The 17,589-nt window shown below is 38.4% G+C and overlaps 1 protein-coding gene across 1 annotated transcript in view; it reads right to left on the reverse strand.

Annotated features, from left to right (window-relative positions):
- wdr95 (WD40 repeat domain 95) overlaps positions 1-12,726 on the reverse strand; it is a 34,920-nt gene extending 22,194 nt beyond the window's left edge. Inside the window, 8 exon segments of the mRNA XM_038294361.1 lie at positions 7,303-7,348; positions 7,433-7,525; positions 7,623-7,708; positions 9,708-9,938; positions 10,289-10,354; positions 11,272-11,355; positions 11,436-11,489; positions 12,538-12,726. Coding sequence (XP_038150289.1) covers positions 7,303-7,348; positions 7,433-7,525; positions 7,623-7,708; positions 9,708-9,938; positions 10,289-10,354; positions 11,272-11,355; positions 11,436-11,489; positions 12,538-12,717 — 840 coding nt within the window. The 5' untranslated portion in view covers positions 12,718-12,726.
- Between the last annotated feature and the right edge of the window lie 4,863 nt (positions 12,727-17,589).

Here is a 17,589-nt window from a genome sequence, read left to right on the forward strand (position 1 = left end):
ATTATGAAGTTTTCAGGTGGACATTCTCACTTAAAAACATATTAAAACTACTTTATTCCCACTGATCACAGCAAATATATCTGCAAGATTTAGATTATTTAGATGAAAAAACACCTGCCAGCCGCCGCGGTGAAGAGGAGGAGACACGGCCCAGAGGCTGCTGTTGAATTAAGTTTTCAGGTAGAAAAATAGAGCGGGAGCAAAACTGAGTATGATTGTGCTTTATTAATGTATTTATTACAAAGTATTAATCAAACCCATCGAAGTCATCATCCTCTGTTTCTGAATTAAACAGCTGCACTAAATCAGACATGCCAGTTTCCCCTTCTGCGCTGTCAGAGTCACTTTCCGTGCAGCGCAGCTCCTCAGAAATAATGCCTTTTGCGAAAGCTTGAACAACAGAGCCAGCAGACACGTTAGTCCATCAACAATCCATCCGCAAACGGTGGCGTAACTTGCCCGGCGCTGCCTTCCACTTATCCTGAAACTGTGGTCTCCGTCTGTCATCCATCGCTCCCACGCCGCTCGCAGCCTTACTTTGAACGGCCGGTTCACACCGATGTCGAGCGGTGGAAGTTCCTTTGTCAGACCCCCGAGATAACGGTGAGCACAGCGTTTATTTTTTTTCACCATGTTTTTCACATCAGCTGTGAGATGGGCACGCATGGAGTCACATATTAAAAGCGATGGTGATGCGTGGAAAAAAACCACCTGGTCTCCTCACATAGCCTACACCTCCCTCAGCCGCGCTTTCATCATCTCCTCCTCTATCCAGCCTTTTTCATTTGCTTTAAAATCATATGTCATCAGAGCGCTGTGTCTGTCTCGCTGTCAGCTCCCAGATCAGCTTCTCTGATTCGTTGATGCGGCGCTTCCAGCAGCAAAACTTCAATTTTTTCCATCTCGAGCAGCAGCAGCGCGTTGGCGGTGCGCTCCCGACTCGCTCAAAACGCGCTGCGGGACCTTTTGCTGCGTCTATACGCTCGTCAACCGTTGACTTTGCATGAAACCTCACTGCTTCTGCTGCACCTGCTGCGTCCGGTTCACAGCGAGCACAGCATTTATTTGTTTCACCATGTTTTTCACATCAGCTGTGAGATGGGCACGCATGGAGTCAGATTAACAGCGATGGTGTGGTGATGAGTGGAAAAAAAAACACCTGGTCTCCTTACATTCAGCCACTCTTTTATCATCTCCTCAATGAGGTGGTCTCAAAAGTCGCAGTTGCAACACACATACTGTAGGGCGCACCGCACCATAGGGCGCACCGCACATTTTGAGGAGAAAAAAAGACGTTTATGTGTGCCTTATAGTCGTGAAAATACGGTAGATATTTTTTTTCCACCCACCCCCGGGAGGTGGAAAAAACAGCAGCGTGTGGAAGCGGCATTACAACAACACGAAGACCCTCTCAAACAACATATTTAGAGAGGGCAGGACTTCACAGAGTTGAAGTCAGTGAACAAATAAGAACGAACAAAAAGAGAATAAAAGTTAAGTTAAAAAAAGCAATCTCAAAGGCTGTAACAGCTTTCCCACCCCTATTGCTGCTCTGCCAATCACGAGGCCGTATGTGACACGCTGGCTCTGTCAGGCACTGCATGAAAAGTGAGATTTTCGTCCCCGTAAACCCCCGTAAACTCCCGCAGATCTGCCTGATTTTCGTCAGTTTCCGACAATTTGCAACCCGTGCTTGTCCGCGTTTGTCGTGCCACAAATTGTCGGAAACGGACAGTGACGTAGGTGGAGAGCGATCAGCTGTACTAATGGCCCTAATTAGCATATGAATGCAGTAAACCCGCGCGGCTGGCCAGGTCTGGCTTGAATAACCTTCTCAGCATTGGCTGAAACCACTATTCTCAAACAAATGAAATCGCTCGTGATTGGCAGCAAAACCACACGTGGCCACGCCAGGCTTTAATTTTCTTACTGAGTATTGGACGGAACCACTTCCTTTTAAACAAGTAAAGTCGCTCGTGATTGGTTGGCATATATATATATATTTACATATATATATTTATTCATATATATATATATTTATTCATTCATATATATATATTCATATATTTATTCATTCATATGCTGTGTATTTATGTTATCCTACACTACTACACAATTATTATGCTACCATCAAGGACATGAATGAATTTATACAGGAAATGAAGATTTGCCAGGAAGCTGTTTATGCAAAGAAAGAGCTTTATTAAAACACACACAACGCGTATCCAAACACATGCGTATCTAAAAATTACAACTCCGTGAACGGTCCGTTTGCTTCCTCGGGGTTGGAGGTAACAGGCAGCATTCCCTCCGAGGCAGGTCCGATGTGCAGACGCCTACTGTGCGTGGCCTTGTACTTCGACATCGCTTCTAACCGGGACTGCAGCTTAACACAGAGTTCAGTGAGATCCGGCCTACGAAATGGCGGCGACCGTACAATCCATCCAGAGACACCGCCAACGACGCCTTCTTCTTCGTCGGACATGAGGTCGACGGTGGCGGACTCATCTGCCAGCACACTCTGCCTCGCCTTCAGCAGCTGAAAAAAAAAAAAACATGAATCAGCGCACTGCATATGGACACAACACATCTATCAATGCAGCTGAAAAATAGTCACCAAATAAAGTCTTACCCTCTTTCTTCTGGCCCGACTCCGAGCAGATAGCCTGGCAGCCTCCGCACGTAGCGTGCTAGCTAGCAGCGTGTATCTGAAGCTCCTGCATACCGTCTCATAATACGTCTTACAGGCAGCTGGAAAACAATTAAATGAGAGTGGTATGAATAAAAAAATAAAAAAATCAAACGCAAGTCACAGTAACAAGGAAGGAGAAAACATTAAAACAAGTCACTTACACACAATGTCGTCTTTATCAACATCGTGCAAATCCGAGCAAATAGGAGGTCACCGCCTCATTGTGAGGCGACTGTAGTCTGTGAAAAAAAAAAAAAAGTACAGCTGTGGTCGGTATCCATCCGTATCCATGTCCTTTTACCGCAGAATGAAAGCATATTCTTTAAACCTTACCCCTGCCGGTTCATAGCGCCTGCAATTAGTCTCCGAGTTGTTAAGACGGCATAATGCTTCCTGTGAATCACAAAAAATACACTTTAGTAAAGCTTTAGGCTAGGCTGCTTTTAGCTTACCTAGCTAGGCTAGGTTGTCTTTAGCTTGCCTAGCTAAGCTAGGCTGCTTTTAGCATAGCTACGAACATATATTTACCGCTAGCGTGGCGTTGTGCACCCGTCTTCTCTTCCTCGAGTTCGTATATAGCCTACCGCAAAGTTGCTCGACTGCAGATAGGGTGGCCAGATGTCCGGCTTTAGGGCGGACAGTCCGGATTTTCATTGCACTGTCCGGCGTCCGGCGCTGCACCCAGCCGGACGTGTATTTGTCCTCCTTTACCCCCAGATTCCACATACTCCGTCAGCGCTCCGCCCCGCTCACGTACGGAGTACTTGTCTGTCTTCTTCTTCTTCTTGTCGAGTTTTATGGCGGTTGGCAACAAACTGTTAGTAGCATTACCGCCACTTACTGGTATGGAGTGTGGTTTAATGGTTTAAATATTGATCCTGATACATTCTACCCTAACTTCTTCTAAGCATACATTCACACATTCACACTTAAAAATATAAACATATTTGTGCACAGCTTTGTATATCATTCCTTCACTCACAAACACACTTACTATAATTAAATTCTATGGAATAATTTCGTTTTCTTTAGAAATCGAATAATTATTTGTATGTGTTTACTCCCTAAATTTTTCCTCAGTATATCTAATAAATTAACCTTCTCCTTAATGTCTTCAAACTCTCTTCTCATATATCTTCTCTCTTTTTCATATTTATGACATTCTAATATAACATGTTCTATGGTTTCATATTTATCACAGAAATCACATTTGCCCGTTTTATGTTTTTGTATTTTAAAAAGTGTATAATTAAGTCCTGTATGACCAAATCTTAACCTTGTTATCACTCTTTCATCCTTTCTATTTCTTCTTCCATTTCTTCTTTCTCCTACCATCTTCTGAATTTTATAAAACCATCTTCCTTTTTTATCTTCATCCCACCTTTTTTGCCAAATTTCCATAAGTTTCTCTTTAATAATACTCTTTCCTTCTGATTTACTTATTTTAACTATAAAACTAATAGAATGTTTAATTGCCCTTTTTGCCATTTTATCTGCCCTCTCGTTTCCTTCCACCCCAATATGTGCTGGAACCCACACAAATGTAACTATCAGCCCCATGTTTCGTATTCTGAACAGTGTATGATTTATTTCTTTTTTTTTTTTTTTATAACTTTATTTTTATTTTAATCGTTATTAACAAACAATACATAGAAACTATAATAGACAAAAAGTACAGAACAATCGAAGCAAAAAACAAAAAAACAGGGGGAGACTCATATTTTAGTAACTCAAAACACATGGGGACCATCCATTTCCAAAATTAGTCCGGTATCGTTGATGTGAAGTTTGTCCATTTTTCCCATTTGTCTAAGCCAGGGGTCTGCAACCTACGGCTCCGGAGCCACATGTGGCTCTTTGGACCCTCTGCAGCGACTCTTAATAGTGACTAAAATGTATATAAAGAGCTAAATAATACGCTATGAAATAAATACCAGTCTTAAAAGCTTTAATGGTTTTTATACGATGGATAAGGATGAAATTAAAAGAACCGGAAATATTTTTTAGAGCCATTTTTTCTTTTAATTAGCTTGGAATTTATGTGTTTTAATACTATTTTAAAAACTAAAATTACAAACACTGTTAGTTGTTTAAGATGACGACTAATTTCCTATACCAGATAATAACAAAAAAAAAAACAGATAGGTTTTTTTTTTTTAAAGTCATAACTTCGTGTCTCCAAACAAGTTTTACTTGGTCTGACCCCGGGGAAAATGGCTCTTTGGTTATGAAAGGTTGCAGACCCCTGGTCTAAGCATTGCTGCTCCTGCGTCCTCAGCCTATGTGTTAGAAGCTCCATCTCAAATAGTGAAATCACAGTCTGTATCCACTCCTTTGTGGTAGGAGGTTCAGATTTGCACCACCTCCTGGTTATCACCTTTTTAGCTGCCACCAACAGAATTTTTAACAAATAACAATCATTATTAAATATGATATTGTCCAAAAGACCAAGGTATAATACCAGACCGGACTTGGGTATTGGGTAGCCCAGTATTGTTACAATCTTACTGTGTATTTCGTTCCAGAACTGATCATTTTAGGACAAAGCCAGAACATATGCGCGTGATTAACATTAAATTCTCCACAATCTCTCCAGCATGGCTGAGCTCTAGATTTGAATTTACTAGTAATTTTGGGTGTTATATAAAATCTGATTATATTCTTCCAACAATGTTCTCTCCAGATTCTGGAAGAGGATGTTGTAGTTTGGGTCTTCCAAATATTCAGCCAGCCTTCGTCGGTTATTAGAATAAGTGTATGATTTATTTCTAATAAAATGTCCATCCTACTATCTGTATTACTTGTCTGTCATGTAAATCAATGAGAGCTGTTCCACATCCTCCGCTCGTCACCGCCCACGTACGTCTTCTCCGTCCTTCACCGTCAAAATACGGAGCTGAGCTATTTTTTGCTCCCCTCCGGTCCGTCCAGACCGTCAAGACCCGCTATTGCAATCGCACCAAACAGAAAAAAGAATGTAGAGAAGACCCGGTTTGTCAAATTAAATTATAGTAAAAACAGATCGGTATCTAGAAATTAGAGCATAGTTTGTATATATTCCCAAAAACTAAAACAATAAATTTAGATTTTATTTCCTGGCAAAACATTCAATTCGGTTTATCCATTAAAGAAAAAAAAATTTGGAATTTTTAATCAATATTCTAATAATTGTAACAAAGTATTATATCCATAAATGTCGCTATGCAAAATGCTCCCTCTCAATCTCTGCTCTCAAAAATGAACTTTCCCTTTTCAAAAGATGTCTGAGAAAGATGCAGAATTTAAATGCAATTAAATTGTTTGAGTTAATTGAAGAATTTCAGTTGGTAGTCCCCACTGATTAATATACTTTAACTACTATTATTATTTTATTTATTTTTATTTATTTTATTTTATTTTATACTTTGTTCCAGCCTGTGCATTTAATTTTATTTTTCAAAAGCAGGAGTTGTGATATTTCTTCTTGTATTGAAATATTTGTTATTGACTTGTTATTTGAGATTGTTATTGTTTTCTTATATATTCAATAACAAAAAAAAAAAAGTGGAAATCTAAAAAAAGAAAATTAACCATTACAGCCAACTGATTCTGATTAAAACTAATTTTTGAAGTAAATTATTTTGTGTATTTTTTTTACATAACATTTGCATACACAGTAATCTAGCGTACTTTAATTAAATAAATCAATTCAAGCTAAAATGTAAGAGTCTATAATTAGGCTATACTGAGCCTGATCTATTTCTACCATCTATTTGGGGGATATTTATTGCCACACTTTGGGCCACTTAAAACCAATTTAGCATGCTGACCTATGTCCTTATGATCACAGTGTACCAATCTTCTGATGGCTACTTCCAACAGGATAATGCGCCATGTTATAAAGTGAATCATCTCAGAATCATTTCTTGAAACTTTTCCACTTAAGTAATTGTGAATTGAGCATATTGACAGACAACATTTTATTTTTTATCTTAAATGCAAATTTAAAAAAAAATAATTACTGCTCTAAATGTATTGCTCTGTCAGCTAAAGATCTGTTTTGGTCTCTATACTTTAATTAAATAAATCAATTCAAGCTAAAATGTAAGAGGCTATACCTGATCTCTTTGTATCAGAGATTTTCTTACCCAGGGTTGCAGGGGGGGGTAAAACCCCCCCTGCAACCCTGGTTTGCATTTGTATAGCTCACAGCATGTTCATTTACATGTTAAAGCCTCCCCTAGAATTCCATGGGGGGGAGGCATGGGGGGAACACTGCCTAAGAAATTCCACGTCAATTTCTGACAATTTACGGGAGTTTTCGTCGAAGCCTGCAAATTGCCGTATACTGCCGCTAACCTGAAGTTCCACGACAATCTACAGTGCCGTATATTGACGAAAATCCCACTTTTCATGCAGTGAGGTTCCCTGTGATTGGCCGAGAGCCCATTCTTATACAATTTTATACAATATATATAATTAGGGGGTCCCCGATCCATCTCGCCATCAGTTTGGGGGTCCTTGGCCTGGAAAACGTTGAAGACCCATGCCTTAGAAGTTTCACTTTATTATATCTTTATGTTTGATTTAGATAAGCGTGTGATTTAATTAGGTTTTGAAAACAAACTGACCTCCATGTCTCCATATACAAAACAGCATTTATCTGTCCCAGCTTGACTGCATTAAAGACAAAAAATCATGATGAAATATATTAGGTAGATTACTGCGGAAACATGTCAAAACGTTTCTTCTCCAGCTCACCCATAGTCTAAAGTCAAAGGTATTGTTTCCAAGCCACTGATTTGACAATAAGGTTCTAATGTGGAAAGTTCATAGAACTGAATCTCACCATCCCTAAAAAAAAAAAAAAAAAAAGGATTTAGGAACAATAAATGTAAGCCCAACTTCTTGTTAATAAAAGCATTCATTGAAGTAATCATGAAGTCCTCACCCTGTTCCAGTCATCAGCTTGCTGTACTCTGACATTAGAGCGAAATCAGTTACCCACTTTGACCTTGTATTGAGAAGTCCCTTGTTCTAGAAAAATTGACAAATTTCTTTATGTGAATATAAGGATCAATTAATTTTGGTTGTTTGTCATGATGTATTTACAATACCTGTACTTTTCTCCATAACTAGATTTATTAACTTGCTCAGGGAAAGGATAAAAAACTAATTACAGTATATTTTATTAGGAATCTGTCAAAAAGGCTTAAATGTACATGAATTAGCCAATGGTTTATACAGTAGACATAGGAAAACCATGGGAAAGCAACAAACTAAAATCATCAATGTTTTGGCTACATAAATAACAAAAAAAAAAAACAACACCTAAACTTTGGAAAGACGCCAACAAAACATATCAAAAACTTTTCTACTGATTCTCAGTTAACTCTTCTGGGATGAGATACTGTACAGAGTAAAGGTTCAAATGACCAAACCACAGTATTTTACATATATAGTGAAATTGTATTACGGTAATTACACTATATTGCCAAAAGTATTTGCTCACCTGCCTTGACTCACATATGAGCTTAAGTGACATCCCGTTCCTAATCCATAGGGTTCAATATGACGTCGGTCCACCCTTTGCAGCTAGAACAGCTTCAACTCTTCTGGGAAGGCTGTCCACAAGGTTTAGGAGTGTGTTTATGGGAATTTTTGACCATTCTTCCAGAAGCGCATTTGTGAGGTCGCACACTGATGTTGGACGAGAAGGCCTGGCTCTCAGTCTCCGCTCTAATTCATCCCAAAGGTGTTCTATCGGGTTGAGGTCAGGACTCTGTGCAGGCCAGTCAAGTTCATCCACACCAGACTCTGTCATCCATGTCTTTATGGACCTTGCTTTGTGCACTGGTGCACAGTCATGTTGGAAGAGGAAGGGGCCAGCTCCAAACTGTTCCCACAAAGTTGGGAGCATGGAATTGTCCAAAATGTCTTGGTATGCTGAAGCATTCAGAGTTCCTTTCACTGGAACTAAGGGGCCAACCCCAGCTCCTGAAAAACAACCTCACACCATAATCCCCCCTCCACCAAACTTTACACTTGGCACAATGCAGTCAGACAAGTACCGTTCTCCTGGCAACCGCCAAACCCAGACCCGTCCATCAGATTGCCAGATGGAGAAGCGCGATTCGTCACTCCAGAGAACGCGTCTCCACTGCTCTAGAGTCCAGTGGCGGCGTGCTTTACACCACCGCATCCGACGCTTTGCATTGCACTTGGTGATGTATGGCTTGGATGCAGCTGCTCGACCATGGAAACCCATTCCATGAAGCTCTCTGCGCACTGTTCTTGAGCTAATCTGAAGGCCACATGAAGTTTGGAGGTCTGTAGTGATTGACTCTGCAGAAAGTTGGCGACCTCTTCGCACTATGCGCGTCAGCATCCGCTGACCCCGCTCCGTCAGTTTACGTGGCCTACCTCTTCGTGGCTGAGTTGCTGTCGTTCCCAAACACTTCCATTTTCTTATAATACAGCTGACAGTTGACTGTGGAATATTTAGGAGCGAGGAAATTTCACGACTGGATTTGTTGCACAGGTGGCATCCTATCACAGTTCCACGCTGGAATTCACTGAGCTCCTGAGAGCGACCCATTCTTTCACAAATGTTTGTAAAAACAGTCTGCATGCCTAGGTGCTTGAATTTATACACCTGTGGCCATGGAAGTGATTGGAACACCTGATTCCAATAATTTGGATGGGTGAGCAAATACTTTTGGCAATATAGTGTAGCTCCAGCCCACTGATGAGGCTAAATTCTTTAGACTAAGAGTAACTTTAAAAAGGTAACAAAATTAAAGCAGGTATTAAACATTGTGTTTTTTAAGGTCTGAGGTAAAAATTTACTGAAATAAAAACTTGAATACATCAGTGTTTTTAATTGATATGTAACTTAACTTAATTAACTTTTTATTTTTTATGGATTTTTAGTTGCATTTTATTTTTTCTTTAGTTGTTTAAGGAAAATATGGGGGGAAAAACAATAAATGAATGTACAAACATTCCAAAAACATTTCTCAAAATTAGTACATACAAACATGTGCTTCATCCTCTGAGGTTTCAGTTCGGGACTACACTGACAAACGAACCCGTCCTCTCTCACTGTTAACACGGTCCCTTCGTGGGTGGAGTGGATGTTGACTATAGGAACGCTGTTAACACCATCGCTCATGGTGGCTGGCAAATTAAAGGTCACCTGCTTGCTGCGTCTCAAAGTTTCCTCCTTTGCCTTATACTGCTCCAGCAGATAGGTGGAGAACTCCATCTGAATAATAACACATCACATCCCTCTTTGTACTTTCAAAATGTGGGGATTTAGTTACATTGCATACAGAAAAGCACTAATCTCCATTGATCACAAATAAGAGAAAAAATGGAAATCATTTAAAGCACATGACATGTTCATCCCACCACTAAAAGCTTTCAAGGCAGTTGCTTATATTGATTCAATTGGCAGTATAAAGGCAGCCACATCCTAAGGCTCTATACTGATGTGCATTCTTGTTACACCTTCATTAATTAATCCTGCATTCAATATTGTTTCTAAGACTTCTACAAATTCCTTTTCTTTTCAAGTGTGCTCCATTACACAAATAGAAGTTGAATATAACTCACCCATGAAATCCTTCCTTGATCTGAGTAATCAACTTTTTTAAACAAACTATGAATCTGCTCATTGTTCTGTGAAATGGAAAAATGACAGAAATAAACTTTGATGCAACCGCAAACTGCAAAACATTACAGGGTTTTTATCTTATGTACAAACACAAACTAAATTCCTATTTTCATTTATAACTAAAAATCAGGATAGATTTGCATTTGTAATATGCTCAACAATAGAAATATCTTTCTCTGCAATTAAAACAGCCAGCTTTTTAGGGTCAATGTCTTCACCAGATTTTGAATCCTGGACATTATTTTTCCTCTTTAACATTTTTACCGCCTTGCCAACCTCCATTTTTGATTAACAGATGGTCAACCATGTGATTCACCAAGCGGTTAACGGGTTAAAATAGCTCAAACATAGTCAATTAAATGGAGATCATATAGAAAGCAATCCCCAGCTTTAAGAATAAAACAAAATTTGTGCCATTCCAGTATTTAGCAATCCATTGTATACTGTATCTGGCTGTGTGTTTAGGGTTATTCTGCTGCTGAAACATTCAAACCAACCTCAAGTCTTTTGCCACCACTAACAGCATTTAGCTAAATATACCTTGCCATCAGTTCTAGTTTTCTGCCACAAAGGATTTTGAATGAGAGCCAGGTTTGAGCTTGTCTGAACAGAGCACATTCTTCAGCTATTGGCTGCGTTCCCTACATGGCCTGTGGAAAATGTCAATAATGTGGGGTTACTTTCAGTAAGGGTTTCCTTCTGTTGATCACTGCATTTCCTTTAGGTTTATTTCTGAGCATCTTTCTGCTTTTACTGACTAATGCCCAAGCCTTAATATAAATACTGTTCTAAAATCCTTTACTTCTTCAGATGATCAATTTAACAGTGTTCTGTGAGACTGTAATATTATTTCATAACCTAAGCCAAAGTTTTAGATGGGAAATTATGCCTAAATAATAATAAAACATAGTTATCGTCTTACCACGATTGGTTTGTCCAAATGCTTTTTCATTATGCGTACAAAATTCTCCACATCAGCGTATCCTCTCCCCCTCACATCACATTCCTTAATGTAAAAAACAGAATTAATAGAACATTTTCACAATAACTGCTGATAAAAATTTAAAGGTAAAATCTCAATAGTACCTCAAATGCTAATTTCAGTTGATGGAGATTATGTAGTGAAATCCTTTCATTGATCTTAAAATGACAAGAGAAACAGAGACATGAATTCCTCGCATTTGAACAGATAACTTCATGAAGCACCTAAGGCACTTGGATGACTATCTATTTTAGGTTCACACAAATTCACTCAGCAGGCAGTTCGTAAAGTTGGAGTGCTACAGAAGGAATAAATTACTGCTTTTTTATAATGAAAATCAGGAAATATGATGAGGGCTTCACCTTTGCATACCAACGACCCTGACAACTGCATCAGAGCCCTCAGCCAAAAGCAGGCCACGCTCTTTGAGTTAACAACTCTTCTAAGTTTTTCAGCAGTTTCCTAGCAACTGGTCCTTCATCCTGGAAGCCGTTTGATCTACCATTAATAAATAACATGGATAAACAACTTAATTCCTCAGGGATGCAACTAGAACTGAAGTTTCCCCACGGTATTCCCTGAATTTGTAAGATAACTGTTTAATCAGTCAGAGTGATGGAAATGGTAAGAGCATTCGCATAACCTCGACTGCTTCTCAAATCCCTTCATAAGAGATGCATAACTTTGAACTCCTGAGCCTGCTCCTCTTAATCTGTTATGGCACATTGCTTGCTACATTAAGCAAGAGAGTGTGACTGAAATTTGCAAAGGAAACCTGGAAACTTGAGACAGTGAATTGGCAACCCACCCTTCTGCATAATTTTATCATTCTTGTCAGTTTAAACCTCAAATTTAAATTTTCTGGGAAACATTTTTATATAGCTGGCTCAGCTGCAGCTGGAAATGCTTTGGAACTTTGGGAAGATTTCCCCGCCCGATGTACTGTCAGGCTGTGTTTAAACTGATCGTGAACTTTATTTATGTAAATTAGCAAAGCATTATTATTGTATTTTTCTGGGAAAATGAGGCTAAGCAGGCGAATAGAAGCACTGCAATATAACGGTGACATCTTCTGGTTAAAAGTTGCATTTCTGCAAAAGAGGGTTCATATGAGGACTAAGTAGAAGCAATACTGGTAATACTTAAATAGTAAAACAGTTCTAGGACAGAGATACTGATATTCTTTTGATCAATTGGAAACTGCACCTCAAAGCTGTGAGCTTCTCCTTCATGTGAAACAAAGAGACTGTCGTTGTGTTCCAGCTGGGCTCGGCATTCCCGTTCAAGCCTCTTATTGTCCTCTCCAAAATCGGATAAACGTGGAGCTGAAATATCCTTTGCTTTCTCCAGATGACCTGCAGGTGTTTTCCTCATCCTGTCCTCCATAGCTCCCAGTTTAGAGTGGATTCTGCAGGATTTCACATCATGATCAGATTAACGTTTGTATCTTCCTATGTATTAACTCTTCTTTACAGAAAATGAAAGAAATTCATGCCAGAAGCCTGTGTGATTTTCGACCTTTCTTGAGGACATTGAGTCTTTCATTAATGAAATAGAGCAGAACTATTCATGCCCCTAAAACCTTTAAAACATTTTGTCATGCAAGACAAAGAAAGGCTTGTGTTAACACAGGGTTTTATGTACTCAACAGAAAATACTTCATTTGAAATTAACTGAAAAGGACACTATATTTACTTTCTCTGTTTTTTTTTTTTTTTGTTTTTTTTTTTTTTTTTTTTTTTACAAAATTAATAAATATCTACGGGGGCACAAAAAGTATTTAGTAAGCCACTGATTGTGCAAGTTGTCCTACTCAGAATAATAAGAGAGGTCTGTAATTGTCATCATAGGTACACTTCAACTATGAGAGATGAAGTGAGAGAAAAAAATCCAGGAAATCACACATTTTTAAATAATTTATTTGTAAATTATGGTGAAAGTAAGTAATTGTTTAATAACTAAAGTTCAACTCAATACTTTGTAACATAACCTTTGTTGGCAATGACAGAGGTCTTCACCAGGTTTGCATACACTGTATTTTGGCCCAATTCTCCATGCAGATCTCCTCTAGAGCAGCGACGTTTCGGGGCTGTCGCTGGGCAACACAGACTTTCGACTCCCTCCATAAATTTTCTATGGGGTTGAGGTCTTGTGACTGCCTAGGCCACTCCAGGACCTTGAAATTATTTTTACGGAGCCACTCCTTCATTGCCCATTCTGTGTGTTCGGGATCATTGTCATGCTGGAAGATCCAGCCACGTTTCATCTTCAAGGCACCCACTGATGGAAGGAGGTTTTGGCTTAAAATCTAACGATACATGGCCTGATGTTTCTCCCCCAATGCTTCACAGTAGGTATGCTATTCTTGGGATGCAACTCTGCATTCTTCTTCCTCCAAACACGACAAGTTGCGTTTTTACAAACACGTTTTATTTTGGTTTCATTTGACCACATGACATTCTCCCAATCCTCTTCTGGATCATCCATATGCCCTCTGGCAAACATCAGGCAAGCCTCGACATTTACTGGCTTGAGCAGGGGGACATGTCTAGCACTGCAAGATTTGAGTCCCTCTCGGCACAGTGTGTGTTTCCTTATGGTAGCCTTTATTACTTTGTCCCCAGCTCTCTGTAGGTCATTCATCAATCCCTTCCATGTAGTTCTGGGATTTTTGCTCACCATTTCATTATCATTTTGACCCCAACGGGATAAGATCTTGCATGGAACCCGAGATCGAGGGAGATTATCAGTGGTCTTGTATGTCTTCCATTTTCTTACAATTGCTCCCAGAGCTGATTTTTTCACACCAAGTTGCTTGCCTATTGTAGATTCACTCTTCCAAGCCAGGTGCAGGTCTGCATTGTTCTTTCTAATGTCCTTTGACAGCTCTTTGGTCTTGGCAGTGGTTGAGTTTGGAGTGTGCCTGTTTGAGGCTGCGGACAGGTGTCTATTGTACAGATAACATGTTCAAAGAGGTGCCAATTATACAGGTAATAGGCGGAGGACAGAATAGCTTCTTAAAGAGGAAGTTACAGATCTGTGAGAGCCAGAAATCTTGCTGGTTTGTGGGTGACCAAATACTTATTTTCCACCATAATTTACAAATGTACTCTTTAGAAATCCTACAATGTGCTTCCCTGGATTTATTTTTCTATTTTTGTCTCTCATAGTTGAAGTGTACCTATGATGAAAATTACAGACCTCTCTCATTATTCGAAGTAGAAGAACTTGCACAATCAGAGGCAGACTAAATACTCTTTGGCCCCACTGTAAAACATGTAGTGGGCTTTTGCAGAAAGAAAACAACTCTAAAAATGTATCATATGTATGCACCAGGGTAACTGGAACTAAACAATGGGTTAAAATATACAGCACAGTGGCAAATCTTGAACATTCCACAGGTCTTGAAAGGCTAGGCTACAAAAAATAAATAAATTTCATACATAAAGCCTGTTTTATCTTTTAATAGGGAATAGTAGGAGTGAGGCATGATAATAAACCAACCAAGACATGGCTGTCCACCCAATCAAACAGCTTGAACAAGGAGAGATTTAATCAGAGAGCCTCTGGTCCTTTAACATCTCATTAAAATACATATTAGGTTCATGGATATACAACAAAATATTTTTGCAAGAAACTTCCATAACAATTTACTGGACACTAAACTTCCAAGATGTTGTTTACTGTTTTAGGATCCATGACAACAGTAAAAATTTCCTAAGAATTTATGAGAAGCAGAATAAGGCCTGAATTTTTTTTTGTTTTATCTTCTGATGAAATCAAATTCTAATCAGAAACACAAAGAAAATCTTACATATGATTTAAAACATTATGAGAATAAAGAATACCTGGTTTGCGCGCTGATCTTCCTTAAATCTTAAAAAATTAACACTTTTTTCTCCAGTGCGGTTCCTAAAATTAAGTATGATCCTTAAAACTTAAGGGTCATTTTGAGCAAAAAACTGAAGATGAAAAATGTCTCAGTCCATCCACCAAACACTAGACAGGGATATTCGACATTTGTCTACCTGACACTGGCTCTAGCATTACACCTAAACAAAGCAGGTGTTAGATGGTAACTAAGAAACCAAAAGTGACAACTGAAACCACAAAAGTCAAACCATGGCATCTGCACATACTGAGGGAGGCATTGTAACCATCATGCTGTAGTTGAAACCTCAGAATACATTAAAGAGCTTAAAATGGGATTTATTTTTCTTTCTATATGCATTCATGAAGCTTTCTTACAGCTATGCCAATCACGTTAAATAAACACACATGGTAGAAAATCTGAAAATAGGCTTTCATTTTAGAGGAGAAAAAAAAAACAGAATAAAATTCTAGTTATGTTGGCACACAGCCAAAGGTAGAAATTATAAAAACATCATCTTATCCAATGCATATTTTAGATAGAAACCTTTCAAAAAGTAAAAAGTTGTGAATAAATAGATAATCAAAGTTTGACTGTCTCCCAGTACTACTCAGTTGGAATAGTCCTAACACAAAGTCAACGATTTATTGTCATGGTTTTGCACTTTTTGGTTCTTTTTAAGTTTCTTTTTGAGTTGTAATATGTTTCATTTCCATTTTGTGTTGTTTTCTGGTTGTATTTGAGTTCTTATGTATTTCTTGTTTACCCTCTAGATTCTTCTGTCCACACCTGCTCACAATCAGTTCCTTACAGTCTTTGCTCTGTTTGACACATAAACACCTCCTCTTCTGTTTGCTGGTTTCTCGTTGTTTCTTAGCTCCTCCTCGTGTATGTTTTCCCTCACGCCTCCTGGTTTTCTCTGTTTTGTTATGTTTCTGGATTTTTGCCTCAGTTGCCACCCTTTGAAATATTAATTCTGCAAGAAACCACTTCAGTTTCCGTCTCTGCATTTGGGTCCTCTTTAAACCTCCACACAACCTGACACTTCTGTTCCTTTTCCTTCTCAATCTCCATAGTTAATCTACATGTTATCCTGCTCACGTGTGCTTCACACATTGATCTCACATCAGCAAAAGCTCTTCAGCTGAAAATCTCAACAAAAGACACTACTGCTAGGATACAAGGTATGAATTCAAATAGGATGGGGAGGGGGCTGTCTTTAAACACTAGGTGTCATTATTTCTTATTTCTACTTTACAGACCATCAGCATCATGTTTCTTTTCTGTCTAAGAATCAAAAATTGTTTGTCCTAGTAATTGTAAAGAACTTGACACCGTGACTGTTATTTCTACTAGGGCTAAAACTATTAATCGAATTAATCGTGATTAATCGATTATTAAAGAATTGTCAACTATTTTAGTAACTGATTAATCGACAATCGACTGGAGAATAAGATAGACTCTAAACGTGTCTTTAGCTGACAGAGTGACCCACTTAGAGGAGTAATTAAATTAAAATATGCATGTAATATTTTGCATTTAAGATAAAAAAAAAAAAAAAGTTTTTTTCTATCAGGATGCTCTATCCAGAACTCCTCAAGTGAAAAAGTTTTAGTTTCACCTGGTTTAATTCAGTAAAAAATCTTCTTTAAGGAACCATTTCCTATCTGATTATTGATCGATTAATAAAAAAAAAACAAAAAAAAAACAGATTAATTGATCAGAAAAATTAGTAAAAATATCGAAGTCTTTTGTTTTATTCATCCACTCCTTTATGTCAATTCTTAATACCTTTATAGTAATAATACCTTTCACCTAAGTTGTACCTGCAAGTCTTTTGTAGTGAATATCTAATAGCTTTATACATCTAATCTGAAATTCTTCCCATTTCTTCTACGCAAAAGGCTCTGGTTCAGTCACTTAGGATTGGAACATCAGAAACCTTCATCTTTAAAGTCTTGGCACAAACTTTCCATTAGCCTCAGGTATTCACATTGCCAGGGGTGTTATAACACATGAATATACCTTGCTCTGAATAATGCCTTTGTAACTCTCGTCAGTTCCTTCAGTTTACCTCGTTTCTACTGAAGAACATGATACACACAGCAACACGCTACCAACACAATGTTTTACTTTGGGGATTGTGTATAAATGTTTTAAGTTTTGTGTCTCGACTGGCTTATCTGTTTATATGTACAGCCACGTGTTGGTTAATCTTTCCATTTTTGGATGGTGGAATGAACAATGATCCTTGAGATATTGAAAGCTTGGGATAGTGTTTAATTTGTTATGTAAAGAAATTTAAAAATGTTTAAGCTGTATCAATTTTGCTAATAAAGTTGAAATTAATTCCATAAACTTTCCAGGCTTATTTTAAGGCAGATACA

Source organism: Cyprinodon tularosa, unplaced genomic scaffold, assembly GCF_016077235.1.
Source record: "Cyprinodon tularosa strain WSP-4 unplaced genomic scaffold, ASM1607723v1 ctg34, whole genome shotgun sequence".
Classification (NCBI taxonomy): domain Eukaryota; kingdom Metazoa; phylum Chordata; class Actinopteri; order Cyprinodontiformes; family Cyprinodontidae; genus Cyprinodon; species Cyprinodon tularosa.